The sequence below is a fragment of the Cynocephalus volans genome, chromosome 16 (genome assembly GCF_027409185.1).
Source record: "Cynocephalus volans isolate mCynVol1 chromosome 16, mCynVol1.pri, whole genome shotgun sequence".
Taxonomy (NCBI): domain Eukaryota; kingdom Metazoa; phylum Chordata; class Mammalia; order Dermoptera; family Cynocephalidae; genus Cynocephalus; species Cynocephalus volans.
The window spans coordinates 6946721-6962051 of NC_084475.1; the positions used below are offsets into that span (position 1 = coordinate 6946721).

General features: G+C 36.1%; 1 protein-coding gene across 11 annotated transcripts in view; it reads left to right on the plus strand.

Moving 5' to 3' along the window:
• The window catches only part of TLK2 (tousled like kinase 2), a 122598-nt gene that overhangs the window by 82505 nt on the left and 24762 nt on the right, over positions 1-15331 (plus strand). For all 11 annotated transcript variants that reach the window (XR_010021976.1, XM_063081466.1, XM_063081467.1 and 8 more), the window contains 5 exons: positions 3359-3511; positions 6232-6298; positions 7451-7548; positions 9074-9155; positions 13021-13112. Coding sequence is in view for 10 of the 11 variants with exons in the window: in XM_063081466.1 (XP_062937536.1) it covers positions 3359-3511; positions 6232-6298; positions 7451-7548; positions 9074-9155; positions 13021-13112 (492 nt within the window). In the remaining variant the exon portion in view is untranslated. The remainder of the gene's footprint in view (positions 1-3358; positions 3512-6231; positions 6299-7450; positions 7549-9073; positions 9156-13020; positions 13113-15331) is intronic.

A 15331-nucleotide genomic window follows, 5' to 3' on the forward strand; every position in this document is an offset into this window, starting at 1 on the left:
GGACTACCTACAGGAGATTCCTGACCAGGATTGTTTCCTCTAGGTAGATAGCACTTTTTCTTGGTTTTAAGTCATATAAATGGTAGGATATCTATCCCTTCTCTTGGGAAGCTGTTTCTGATGTCTATTAATTTTAAGTGTTTTATTTCCTGAAGTTTTGTTTTAATAAATTAATTCCCTTTCTTACTTTCAATGCAGAAATTGAAATTCTTAAGTCATGAAAGGCTATATCTGATAACCTCACCAATGACAATTCTGCGCATAAGAAACTCTATGCCATGTAAAGTAATTTGGTGGGTAAGATAGCTGAACACCAGACAGCAGCAGTACTGGGTTTCATGGGAAGAGACAAACTTCAAGACATTTAAAGATGGAACCAAATAATCAAATGTAGCCTCAACAGGAGCCTTAACAGAATTCTTTGTTCTCACTGTGTTCCCTGGCTCTTTTTAGAGCTATCTTTAATTCCCTAAAACAGAAGATTTACTGTCTAATAGAAAAATCATATCAGATTTATAATATTTTTTTGGCCAGATTAGTAATTTTTGCTTTCCAAAGTATGTTTGAGACTGTTGAAAAAGTAGCTTATTTTATAGTTCTGAGAAATTAATGTTAAATACTAGTGTTATTCAGTACACTATTTTTTATTTAAATGTCTCAAATAGTAGCAAGGCAATAAAAATTCTCTACAAAGACTTTGTTTATATTGAAGTAAACAATATTAAAGTAATGGGATTTGACCTGTGTACGAAATTGTAATCATTTAAGATAATCAGAGGGAGTAAATTAAACGTGACAGCACTGTAATGCTAATCCAGATTTCTGTTGTATAAGGAGTTACATTACTCATTTTAAAGCAGTTTTTGGCGAACCATCTGATTCTCAGTCATATGATCCGTAATTAGACAGTTCATTTTGTTGATTTTATAAACCTCAGATCTCCTTTGGGTAGTCCATACCATTTCAGAGTTCCCAGTATATACAGAATACAGTTGACCCTTGAACAACGTGGGGGTTATGGGTGCTAACCCCTGTGCAGTCGAAAATCCTGGTATAACTTTTGACTCCCCCAAAACTTAAATACTTAACTACTACTTATGTATTTCATATACTTTCCCCTGGGTCTAGGCAATGCCCCACTGTGTACCCTGAGTCCCCCAGGGTGGTGGTAGGGTGGGGCGAGGAGGTCGGATACTGAACTGTTTAGTTAGATATGTCATGATTGCATGGCATTCATGACATACCTAGCCAAAAATTTTCCCATATATTTATCGAAAAAGATCCATGTGTAAGTGGGCCCACGCAGTTCAAACCTGTTTTGTTCAAGGGTTCGCTGTGTATAAAATCCTGTAATCTTTAAAAACTCTCATCTAGATCACTTCTAAAAAAAAAATTTTTTTTTTTTTTTTTTTTTTTTTTTTTTGGTTAAAATAATGTCTGAAAGCATGTGCATTTGTAATACCACTCCTAGTAGTTATTTCTAGTATGGTTGGAGTCTGGAATGCAGTTTTGCTGTCAAAGGTGCCTGTATTCATTTTCCGAGAGCTGCTGTAACAAAATACCATAAACTGGATGGTTTAAAGCAGCAGAAATTTATTCTCTCCCAGTTCAGGAGGCCAGAAATCTGAAATCAAGGTGTGTCAGGGCCGTGCTCCCTCAAGCCTCTAGGGAAGAAGATCCTTCTTTGCCTCTTCCTGCAGTCTGGTAGCCCAAGGTGTTCCTTGGCTTGTGGCAGGATAACTTCAGTCTCTGCCTCCAGCTTCAGATGGTGTTCTCCTATGTGTCTCTGTGTCTCCTCTCCTCTTCTTATAAAGATATCAGTCATATTGGATTAAGAGCCTGCCCTATTCCAGTATGACCTCGTGTTAAATAATTGCATCTTCAATGACCCTATTTCCAAATAAGGTTTTATGAGGTACTGAGGGTTAGGACTTTAACATATTTTTGGGGGGACACAAATCCACCCATAACAGTGCCTAAGACTGAGTGTCTTGTTTTCTTTTGCAGGCAATGGCTTTTTAAATAGAGTTGTTTAGATGTAAGTGATATAGATTGGGTCATCAATACTTCTATAAAAAATAGAAGAAGTAGTCTCTTTCCATGGGTGATGAAGGGCAAGCACTCTCTAAAATTGATGCTATGCAAGAAATTTTTAAGGATCAGCTATATGAAAGGCACTGTCATGTGTGCTGGGGGATTAAAGGGTTGGTAAGACATGCTTCCTATCTTAAGAAAAGTTACAGTTTATTGACACAATCAGAACTGTGTATTTCCAAAATAAACCTAATGAAGTACCGCTGACAGACTCTCTTTAGATGACTTTTATTCTTTGGTATAAATATTAAATAGTCTTAAGAACATCAAGAATTGATACAGGAATCTTTATAATATATAACAGTGATCTTTGATACATCAGCTTGCATTTCTAAGCAAACTCTCTCATTCTCAGAATGTACAGTTTAAGATTTCTCCAAAGGTGTTTTAGAATCTGTATTCCCTGTGTTTTTGGTTTTATATATATGATGGCTGTGGGCTCCTTTCTTGGTAAATCTGAAGCAATTAAGATACATGAATTCTCCCTGAAAATTATAGAAAATCAGTTTTATGTTTAATAAAAGTGATTGCTGAAGTCTCAATCTTGCAAAACACAGTCTTCAGGGGCAAAATGTGGCAGTCCACTAGGCCACTAAAGTTTATAGTTTGAACTATATATTGTATGTTTGTCTGCAGGGAGTTTAGAGTGCCTTGCACTCATGGCCTCTGAAAGGGTAGGAGTGAGCTAAAGGTATTTAACCATTTTTTTTAAATTGAGAAGCTCATGTTCAGATAAGGTAAATGTTTTCCTCAAGGACATTCATTGAGTCAGAGGAAGATTATAGTTTTACCTAAGTAGTCTGTGTCTCAACCCAGAATTCTTTCAAGCCATGAATTATTTATACAGTAGGCCACCCACATCCATAGGTTCAACCATCCATAAATTCAACCAACTGTGGATTGAAAATGTAGTTCGGCCATGATGGTTGTGTCTGTACTGAATACGTAGAGGCTTTTTTTCTTGTCATTATTCCTTAAACAATACAGTGTTAACAACTATTTACATAACATTTACATCATATGATGTATTGTAAGTAAGCTAGATATGATTTAAAGTATATAGGAGGATGTGCGTAGTTTATATGCAGATACTATGGCATTTATGTAAGGGACTCGAGCATCCTGGGTTTTCGTATCTTTGAGGAGTCCTGGAACCAGGCCCCCACAGATATCAATGCAGGTAACAAGTTATTTGTGTTGGTTCCATAGTTGTGTTAACAACTTTTTTGACCTCCTTCCTCTGCTACGTCTTTTATATCTCTAGGCAACAGGAAAGAATAAATTCACAGAGGGAAGAGATAGAAAGACAACGGAAAATGTTAGCAAAAAGGAAACCTCCTGCCATGGGCCAGGCTCCTCCAGCAACCAATGAGCAGAAACAGCGGAAAAGCAAGACCAATGGAGCTGAAAATGAAACGTATGTTCTTTATTGATGTGAACTGTGAGACACCACACCCTCCCCACAAATACAAATGTCCTTTTGATTGCAACTGGAAACATTTATAAATTACAGAGATCCCTAGGGTTAAATTTTCTTTTTAGTTACATTAATGGATTTGCTCAACTCATATAAAAGCCATATAAAATTAGCTTATTTTCTTAGTACTGTTCTTTAGAGAGTTTCAAATGAGAGGGAGAGGTAATGTCACTTAACTTGACATCATGATTTTTGGCCACTCGTGTAACAAATATGATGTCATTTTATTGAAATGATATTATTACTTACGTGCAACTCCAGGTTATGGTACATTGGTATCATCTTATGGGGATTGCCTGGCTACTATTTCAGACTAAAGAATGCTTTATACTGATCAAAAGAGCACTCAGTTAACAGCCACAAACTTAGGAATAAACCAAGAAAAAAGTAGGTGTTATTTTAGGAAAAGGACATTTTCCCAGTAAGCCAAATCTTGACCTCACTAGAATTTTTTCCTGTTCTTGGAACCTAAGGAAAATATCAATATATTAAATTGCAGTGCAGTGTTTTTTTCTGTTCATCGGCAGTTATTACATAGCTACCATGTATAGGAGAGGCAGGCAATTCTGGGCACACATACCTTCTTTCTCCATTCTTTTCTTCTTTTTTTGCTAATTGAAAGTAAATTTCATGTCCAAAGATAGCCACAAATAAAAGGTATAATATATAACTTATTGACTAATATGTCTTTTGTCTTTTTTATGTTTTTATATCAGTTCTCAGAAACATATTACATAATCCACTTCAGGTATAATAATACATTGTTAAAAGTCCATGACATGCCAGAATGCGTCTTCTTTCATTCCACTGAGAAAGATGGCTTAACTCCAGTCCTCACCCCATATATACCTGATGTGTTGGGAAGTCTTTTCTTTGACATTCATTTAGTAAGTCTATGTTAAATGCTTATTTAATGCTAGGCCCTGTTTTGGGAATACAGAGCTAAAGGATATAGCCCCAGCTGTAGGAGCTCTTAGTTTATTTAAAGGAGATATGAACAGATGAATAAACTAATAATTACACAAAGTATGGTGATAAAAGTGTACATATTGAACTAAGCTTGGAAAAAATCTTCATTCTTATACTTCTGTATATTTTTAAATTACCGTCTACATATAAAGAATTTCCTTATAAATAGTTCAAGTAGGGCCCAGATTTGGAAGATTCTTCAGGCAAATTCATCTGACCACTGCTTTCTTTCATGTCTCCTGTGTTTATATTGGAAAGGGATTATCCCTCCAGTATTACTTGAAAATTATTTAATACTAATGCACAAAACCATTGGTTTAGGAGTAATAAAGAAGGCATAGATTGTTTCTTTGCCATAGAACAATAATTAGAATTCAATCTAGGCCAGTAGTGTGTCAGTAAGCAGTTGCCATCTGGAGTCCTGTGTCAAATCCAAGCTGGAAGGCCTTCAGTCCAGTTTTTAATTAGAGTATCTGTAACTTGGCTCTTTCTCTCTTTGACCAGAAGCCAAAGACAGGCCTCTGGAGTCTTGGAGTGAGGCACATTATCCTTTCCTGGTATTGAATCTGTTTCAGGCAGAGAGAATTCTTAGCTATGATTTTTCATTTCTCCTTTTTTTACTGGTGTAAAATGGAGTAATAGATATAGGTATTTCTGCAACTGTGTAGAGATAGTGTAACAGCCCTAGTGGGTGTGTTTCTTCTATTCTTTCTATTTCCTTTCAAAGGCTCTATTTTGTAGCCCCTTCTTGGTTGGTCTTTCTCCTGCTATTTAAAATATATCTATATCTAAATAGTGAGATCTAAAACTTTGTTGTAAGATATCACTTCTTGTTCATTCTTGAGATACAAGGATACAACTGGAGTAGAACATGAAATGAGTGATTACCCATTAAGTCAGCCCTTTGAAAATTGGTTTAAATAGCATTTTTAATATTCTTTTCACATTCTCATTTAATAGTCACAATGCTTTGTTAGATAGGTATTATCGCTTGATGCGTTTTCAGGGAACTGAGTTAAGAGGCTAAAGTTGTTTACCCATGGTTGCATGACCAATGGCCAAGTTGTGCCTTGAACACTAGTCCCTAGACTGCAAATCCTGGACTCTGATTTGCCACTAAGTCTTTCTCCTTGTTATTATAGTATCAAGGTCTGGGAGTTATCAAGAATGATAAAATCCATTGACTAATTGTTTTGCCCTTTAAAAATTTTTTTAGATATACTCTTTTTGGCTCTCTCTCCTAATTCATCTGAATAGTATGTGAGACAAAACTCTTTTCATAAATAATGTAAAAAATAAGGCTTATTTATGTTTTCATTTTCTACAAATTAGACTTCTGGCTTTGAAGTCCTTCCTTTATGTTACATCTGATAAGTCACAAAAGTTTTCTCTTGTCAGAGGACTGCAAAATAACCTATCTTTTAGTCATTTTAACTGTGACACTAAATATACTCACCTTATAGCATACTTAGGCATTTCTCTTTAAGTAGACACACTATGGGCTGAGCCCGTGGCGCACTCGGTAGCGTGCTGCGCTAGCAGCGCAGCAACGCTCCCGCCGCGGGTTCAGATCCTATATACAACTGACCGGTGCACTCCCTGGCTGAGTGCCGGTCACGGAAAAAAAAAAAAAAAAAAAAAAAAAAAAAGTAGACACACTATTATTTAAAATTTCTAACATTATTTTCCAGGTTAACATTAGCAGAATACCATGAACAAGAAGAAATCTTCAAACTCAGATTAGGTCATCTTAAAAAGGTAAGTAGAATGAGAAAATTTGTCTGGAGAGATGTGATTTCTAATTTACATTTGGTGTTGAAGGTATTAGGCCAAATGTAATAGTAGTTTGGCCTAATACCAAACATAGCTGAAGAAATTTTGAGTAGCATAATGGTAGAACTCATGTCTTTTTCAAGTGATTTTCTCATGATGATTTTCAAGTCAATTCCAACCACTCAATGAGAGTACTTTTTCCCCCAATGATCTATCAGTAGGTAATTCTCTATTCATTCCCATTATAAGGCTTCCCAAGTGGTTATCTTTAGAGTAAAAATTAAATATACAACAAAAGCAGATGGTTCTGAAATTAATGTTAAGACTCCTGTGATATTTTAAATCACATAGCAACTCTTTTTTCTTGCCTAAACTCGCTAGAAAGAAAAGGTCTTGTACCATCCGTATTCTAAAACAAAGGCACCTGACAATTTGTTATTGACACTGAGATGTCTAGATTTCTCAGCTCTTAAATTCAGCAGCCCAGACATTATTGGTGGATGCTGTTTATAGTGATAGTAGTCAGCAAGCATTTAATAAACTGCTGTGTGTGTGTGTGTGTGTGTGTGTGTGTGTGTGTGTGTGTGTGTGTGTGTGTGTGTGTGTGTGTGTGTGTGTGTGTGTGTGTGTGTGTGTGTGTGTGTGTGTGTGTGTGTGTGTGTGTGTGTGTGTGTGTGTGTGTGTGTGTGTGTGTGTGTGTGTGTTTTATTTTGCATACTGGTTTTTACATCTTTTTGTTAAATCACTGGAACTTAAAGCACCACACATAATTTATACTTAGGGAAGTGAATGAGGTAGAGAATCTGGTTTTTGTTTAAATTAAAAAAAAAAAGTTTGCATGCCTATAAGTATATACACAAAACATTCCTGAAAGCTTATATAAGAAACTTAACAGTGGGAACATCTGGGGAGTGGGCATGGAGAAAAGTGGGGAAGGTAGAGGACTTTTACTTACTATACACCTCTATATGGTTTGAATTTTATTTATTATTTGCTGTGGGGGTTATTTTTATGATTAAAATTCTAGTCCTTAAACTGTTTTTTCAATGCAAAACATCTTCCTTTAGCTTTTCACAAGAGACCCTAAAAGGGTAGATTTCCCTGTATTTTGAGCTATTTCTTTCCTTTTTACTTTAGGAGGAAGCAGAGATCCAGGCAGAGCTGGAAAGGCTAGAAAGGGTTAGAAATCTACATATCAGGGAACTAAAAAGGATACACAATGAAGATAATTCACAGTAAGCAAATTTGGGGGTATAATGGGTTGGAAATTGCTGATATGAATTGAATGGTCTAGAATGTTGTTTTTGTTAAATATAAATTTGGTAAAGGATTTCACAATGTATTTAGCTCTTGTAGGATACAGTACTGTTTTATGAACAAAATTATGATTTGCTTTGTTTAAATATGATTAAATAAATTTATATATTAAGTATATATGTATACATAGAGCATTTTTACATGAATAGAGGTCACTAAAACAACATAGGTTTGTAATCATAAATGGTTGGGATACACTGCATATTTTGAGTTACCTACAGATCCTTAAGAAAGGGAAACATGGGTCACAGTGTGGTGCTGTGGAAAGAATATTGGGTTGAGATGACACCTGTTTTCTGAGGGCCATCTGGTTTTAAGTAAGGGCTGAGGCTTTAAGTAAGACTCTTAAATTCAGCACCTTAATTGTAGATTAATGCCCATCTTTATTTATAAGTCATTTAAGGGATTGAAACTGGGAAGAGTAGGTTGCAAGTGGAAGAGGGCTTTTATCAGTAATCTGTTCTTTCCCACATTTTTCTGACTCTGAAACGTTTTTTCACATAGCCATAGTCTTTTTGTTTGGCCAACATGAGCCATGGATCAGAGGATAGGTGATAGTAGTTGCCATTTACTAACAACTCTCTGCATATCAGTGCTGAGTGCCCTTACGTTCTCTCTTTAATCCTCACAATAACCCAATCATCTTCAATACAATCAGAAAATTAGTTTAGAGAAGTTAAGTTAACCTGACCAGGGGCCCGTAACTAGTGTGACTAGAGTGTCAGACTTGGATCTTTATGATCCAAACCACCATGCAGTAATGTCCTCTCTCCCTACAGGCACACTGCTTTCTTAAAATAAAAATAAAGTGATTTTAGGATTAATAGTGAGTCTATATAAGATCAGGAACTAGGTAAAAATATTTTAAATTTATTTTTGCTAGAATTTGTCCTATCTTTGTCATAGTGTTGGAAAACAACGTGGGGGGAATCTTATGTGGGAACACAGTTATATCAGACTGTTTTAAAGAGAAAAATGAGTGCACATAGAACTTGTGACTTAAGGCAATGTAAAATACCTTGGCATTTTACTGTATGTAGTTTTGAAATGGTGGGAGCATGTGGCTTTTGAATGGTTTGGAGGAGCCAAATAGCACAGTTTGAAAATCCCTCATATGTTATAATCTATACCCCCACCCCTCAAACACACACAGTTTATAGCAGGGCAGAAAAAGAGGGAGGTCAAGAAAGGCCACAAATCTAATTGTGGCTACACTGAGAGTGGCGCCTCGCTCTCGTTGCTCTGCAGCTATTGCTGTTCATTGCACTCATGTTGCCTCTGAACTACGTAAATTTATGCTCAGAGTTTGCTATGTTGGTGTCGATTGTCCACCTATCAGCAGCAGCTATAATCATGTGTACGGTGTATTATATATTCTGGGAATTTTGCAAGTATGGACTATAATCTTTACCTCAAGATGTTACATATTCCCTGTTTCCACAGATTTAAAGATCATCCAACGCTAAATGACAGATATTTGTTGTTACATCTTTTGGGTAGAGGAGGTTTCAGCGAAGTTTATAAGGTAAGTGTGAGGAACTGGGCACAAAGACTGAGGTTTAAATTATTGGCTATAAACAACTTGGAGAACATTTAGAATAGTGACAACTGTGGTTTGATATCTATTGATTGAAATTTACAAACTTTTAAGAACCTATATCTTTGGGAAAACTACTTCCAATAAACTTAAGTGACTAAACAGGATACAGTATTTTGTACTGTTTTCAAGTTTGAAAAATAAATAATTATAGATAAAGAAACAAGGAAAAACAGTCCTCATTCCTGGCTGGTGGAAATTGTGGTGATTTTTATTCTGATTCTTTACTTTCTGTCTCATCCACATTTGCTAGAAATGTGTGTGTGTGTTATCTTTATTCTCATAAATTATTTTAACAAAAATAGATGTGTCAAAGTTATTTCTTATTTGAAAACCTGCTTTTTGTTTTTAAAAAAAGTTCTCATCTAAGAGCATTTACTAGCACTGGCATTCTGAAAGAGTGTCCTGGCTTAGAGGGCTTCAGTTGGGCCAGCAAAGTACAGACTAGTATGCTTCCAGATTGCTTTTTTACTACGTGAGGGATTCAGCCATTTTTAAATATAGCTACAGATCCATAATATGCACCAACCATGACCTGCTTTAACTTTGCTACATGTTTCTGGCACCTGGCTGCAAAATGGAGAATTGGTTTGTTTAGTGATCTTCACTGCACGGCTGTGGGAATTCCCTCTTTTCTAAGGTGCAGTCTTTATTGTTAGAATTTATATTATGGCCATGTGAATTTATATGGGAGAAATCTTTTGACTAAAGTAGTTTTCAGATAAAAACAGTAAAAACTAGTTCTACTGTTTTCCTTTTATTAGCGTTAACTTTTTTATTGTGATTATACAAGAGTATCTTTAAAAGTTCATGGAAAAATGGAATTAAAAGATAATATGAATCTTACCATGAACTTTTTGAAGACCCCTCATATGTATGTATATATAAAAATTACCTTTTTAACCATTTTTAAGTGTGCATTAAGTATATTCACAGTGTTGTGCAACTGTCATTACTATCCATTTCCCAAACTGTAATATGATTTTTAGTATACTGCTGGTTTTGATTTTCTAGTATTTTATTCTTTTTTTTTCTAATCTGTGCTCAGAAGTGGGACTGGCCCATAGTAATCTTTTGTGTGCAAGCAGCCTTGTTGAGTGCTGATGTCATAGTTATCCTAGCTCCTTAGAATGAGTTGTGAAATTTCTCTTTTCCCAAGCTCTGGGACCCCTTGCATTACTTGGGAACTGTTGGCTCCTTGAAAGTTTGTTAGAGCTGACTCATAAAAATGATCTGGGTAGGTGTCATTTTAGAGGAAACATTTGGCTATCTTTTAAATTCCTTCTACAAATATTGATTTATTCATACTTTCTTCCTCTTAAGTCAATTTTGGTAGTTTAATTTTTCTCAAAAACCTTCTATTTCATCTAGGTTAAAAAAAATTATTCATACCTGAGTTATTTCTCTTTTCTTGTGAAATGTTTTGTTTCTCTTGACTAATAAGCTAGAGAATAGTTGATGTTATTTATTTATTTTTTTTCCCTAAGAATCAATTTTTAATTTTGTTGATCAAATCTGTTTATTTGGTTTATTTCCCATTTATTAACTTCTGCTTTCCATGTTTTTATTTATTTTCCTTTTTAAGTCATACATTTCTTTTTTTATTGTTTTTTTATTGTGGTAACAAAAAAATGCATAGCATAAAACTTACCATCCTCAGTGTGTAGTTCAGTAGTGTTAAGTACATTTATATTATTGAGAAACACATCTCTAGAACTTTTTCATTTTGCAAAACTGAAACTCTGTAAAGCCATTAACCAATTCCCCTTTTCCTCCCTCCCTCTAGACCTTGGTACGCACAATTCTATGTACTTGCTGTTTCCATATATTTGACTACTTTTAGATACCTCATATAGGTAGGATCATATAGTATTTGTCTTTTTATGACTGGCTTATTTCATTTAACATGATGTCCTCCTCAAGGTTCATCCATATTGTAGCATGTGATAGGATTTCTTTCCTTTTTAAGTTTGAATAATATTCTGTTGTATGTATATACCAGGTTTTGCTTACTTATTCCTCCAAGAATGGACATTTGGGTTGCCTCCATCTCTTGACTATTATGAATAGTGCTGCCTTGAACTTGGGTGTGCACATACCTCTTCAAGATCATGTTTTCAATTCTTTTTATATACCCAGAGGTAGGACTATTCATTTTTAAAATTATCAATATTAGCTCTTGGTGCTTCCCAGTTACTTTTAGTGATTTCATCATCCTGTTTTATCCTAATGTATTTCTTCAAACATTTGAATATTTCTAAAGTCTAGATGTTTCTTACAGTGATTTTTTACATTTAATGTGATCATTCTTCTGCTGCTCTGCACCCTCTAAAAGCACTTCTTAAAATCAGTGGTGGGTCACAGTGTTTCGGATTCAGAAGTACTGTGTGGTATTTGGAGAAAATGACACTTGCAGTAGCATTAGTGCTCTTACACATTAGTTGGTATTTAGTCTGGTGTTTAATGGCTTGCATTGGTTTCCTACTGTAAAGCCATGATGATATCATGTTTGTAGATGGACTTAAGACTATAAGAAAAATGGAGTTCAAAAATTTCCATTTCTGTGAAATAAGATATTATGTGTGAGGGGTTTTTATACTTTAAAATGTACTGGTTTAATTTAGTATAACTGAAAAATTTCTCTTTTTTATAAGTAGCCTTCTTTTACATGCAATGTTTGCCTAGAGGAGCTTACATTTGGGAAGATCTATAGAACAATGATCACTACTATTCATGGACTGTATGTCCTGTGTCTGTCACCTTCATCTGTACGTTTGTGGAAACTGGCAGATGGGTGGTAACAGTATTGGAACTGAACTTTATAAACTAAGAAAAACTATTTTCATTCTTTTTTTTTTTTTTTTAATTTTATTTTGTCGATTATACATTGTGGCTGAAAACTATTTTCATTCTAAAGGAGTTCCACAACAAGTTCTTTTGTGTGGGAAAATCTCCTATTAAAATATTACTTTTTAAAAAATATTACTTTATCAAGTTGTGATTTATACCCAATTTCCTCAAAAACCCAAAGTTTACCTTTTTCACCCCAAGATGTAGCACTACCTAGCATATGTAAGACTGTCCAGCATTGGTAGGTTTTGGGGAAAGCCAATCCCTTTCTCTAGATAGTACTAGAGGAGGGACTTGGTGTGACTAACTTCAGACTTATTAGGATTAAAAACTGCTTTTCATTGACCCAGCATATAGGAGTGGGACTAATGGCCAGGCTGTTTTTTATTTTTGTTTCTGTTTTTATTTTAATAAACACAATATACCAAATTACAGGGTAATTTTTTTTAAAAAATCATATCAGAGGGGTGTACCCTGAGGGGTTGTTTTCTCCAGGAGGCAGGCAGTGTGTGTCCCCAGGATTTCAAAAGTGGCAGGACTTACTGTTGAAGCATGTAAAGTCCCAGCATCAGCTGAGATACAAGAGACAGCCTAAAGGAGAAAGGTCCCAAATGAGAAGAGATGATGTCCAGAAAGAGAACTGTTGGGATGTGACTCTTAAGGCATAGGCTGTCTTTCTGTTTGTGGTATATGCTTGGTTTTGTGTTCTAAACCCCTTGGTGCCAGTGCGTCTGGAGACTTCTAAATTATCTAATCACAAGTTTCAAGAAGATGGTTGCAACATTGAAATAATGTGTGATGTATTGTTGTTTGCTGCTGTTTTTATTTAATAACGTATCTTGGACTTTGATTATGTTAATCTGTTAAATAGAAGCTTCAGGTCAGTTGCCTGTAATTCTTGTTAGCATTTATCCTGAATATAATTTATTCCTTTTCTTTATAGGCGTTTGATCTAACAGAGCAAAGATATGTAGCTGTGAAAATTCACCAGTTAAATAAAAACTGGAGAGATGAAAAAAAGGAGAATTACCACAAGTAAGTGATACTACTAGAGTGTTTGATTTTTTCAAAATTTAATAGTAATAATACCTATAGGTTGACCATTGTGCTAGGAGCTTTACATGCATTGTTGTTGATTTTGTTTCATTTAATCGTTATAACTCAGTTGACTTATTTAGCCCCTCAGTGCTGTGCTGTTGTCTCCATCACAGTTTGCCTGTCTCAAAGTTCTCAGCCCTAGGAAAGTGAATCTATTCCATCTTACCAATGGGTAAACTGATACTTAAAGAATTTAAGTAGCAATTAAGAAGTGGCTGAGCTTGTATTTAAATCCAGACTTCCTTTAATCCAAAACCCATGCTCTTAACCTCCCCTTCCATTGTGTCTAAAAATAGCTACGATAAACAAGTAAAGCCTCAGTTGCTTGTCTATAGAAACCAAGTGAGAGTATCCTTTAGTGGTCTAGGAGCCCTGGGGAGCTATGGACGGAGCTCTTTCTGCTACTTCGGTCATTTCCTTATTGAGGAGACAGTGGGGGACACATGATGTGCCTTAGTAGAACTCGTTTGATTTGATCAAACCTCTCAGAGCTGTGCTGTTCTCTCCCGTCACAGTATGCCTGTCTCAAATTCTCAGCCTTCAGCACCCCATTTCCTGTGCTTGCCTGTCCTCAGAATGTCACTAATGGCAGTCACTAGTACTTTGGGTGGAAGGTAGGGAGGGTGGTCTCTTTAGAATGAATAGTTACTACATGTGCAGCTAAGAATTGCTTTGTTCCACTAATGTCAGGTTTTGCCTAAATGCCCCCTGAGCTTCAGAACATTGGAGGTCATGGCTCATTTGCTTTGGAAGCCATGCAGACTTAATTTGCTATTAGGTTTCCCACTGGGCTTAGTTTTGTTTCCTTGTTGTAGATGCAAATTTTGAATTAGACAAGTTCCATCCCAGAAAGGAGACAAGCCCCTTTTGATAGAAACAAACTCCTCCTTTCTATAAAGACAGTCTTGTTTTTTTTCTTATAAATAATACATTGAAGAGGGAAAAACAGTGGACTTTGAAGTAGTCTTTTAGTTGGCTTCTAAATCTCAAAGGGAAAATCAAGCATTTCTATACCATCAGCCAGTTCTTTGGACCTGGACCAAGGCAACTCTTGCTTTATACCTGTTGTTCATCCGGGACCCAGAATTCTTCCTATTCCAGACAGATTGGCAGTGGCGCTCAGCACTGGAGAAGAGAAGGTTCCTGCAGCTTAAGGAGAAATAGGGCTTGGCAGAGGTAGGAAAAGGGATGAGATGAGGTTTATGATACCCTGTATGTCTGTCTTAGGTGACAGGCAGCTGCAGTCCAGATGCTCCTGAGTGCCAGTTACATAATTATAAGTACATTCCAGTCACTTGACATGTAGGGATGAATGGCTCGCATCAGTGAATCCCAGGAATACTTCACAGAACTGGTTGTTCTGATCAGTTATGAATGAGAAATGTCCCTATTGTATTGAGACCCTAAGAGTGCCTATGTGTGTTGGAGCAGTAATTCTTTGCATCAAAAATTCCCTCTAGTTATCCTTGGAGCCTGTTCTGTATCTTATCTGTGCATCAACTACTCTAAAACAGTTGACTCTACAAGGGACCAATCTTGATCAACCTTGAGAACATAGTTGCTGTACTGGAATTTATATATATTTTGCCTAGTCTCAGTATCCAGCATTTAGGCTGACCTTAAAGAGAATGCTAGTGTTGAATACCATAGTAACTATAGGTGGGCATTCTGCTTATCAGACTTTTGAAACAGTGAGGGGTGAAGCCAGGACCGTGTTCCTCCTTGACACAATTGGAAGCAGTTTGAGTCTTGGTGGGTAAGGATTGGGTGTCTTTCTCACATTTCTCTACCAGACAGAGCCAGAGAGCAAGTGAGTGGAATTGTGTTATTTGTCTGAGCTCTTTGCTGTTCCAGCTCCAGGCTGGCAATGATGCCTTCCTACTCTGTATTCCTCATCAGAGGGGGAATCATGGCACCTGAGAGCTGTCTGGGCAGGGGCCATTTCCCAACTGATAGACACTGAGGAGGGTGTGTGTGTAAAGTTATTGTGACCTCCATTTTTGCTTAGGAGGAAATTCTTAAGTACTTCTACCTTTCTTTGAAAGATTTTGCGTTCTAAGTGATATGAAATCATACTGATGAATTTCAGGCTATAGATAATGGTGAATTGACAAAATGTCATTAATGCCGTTGAACTTTAAGGAGGCTTATATCAA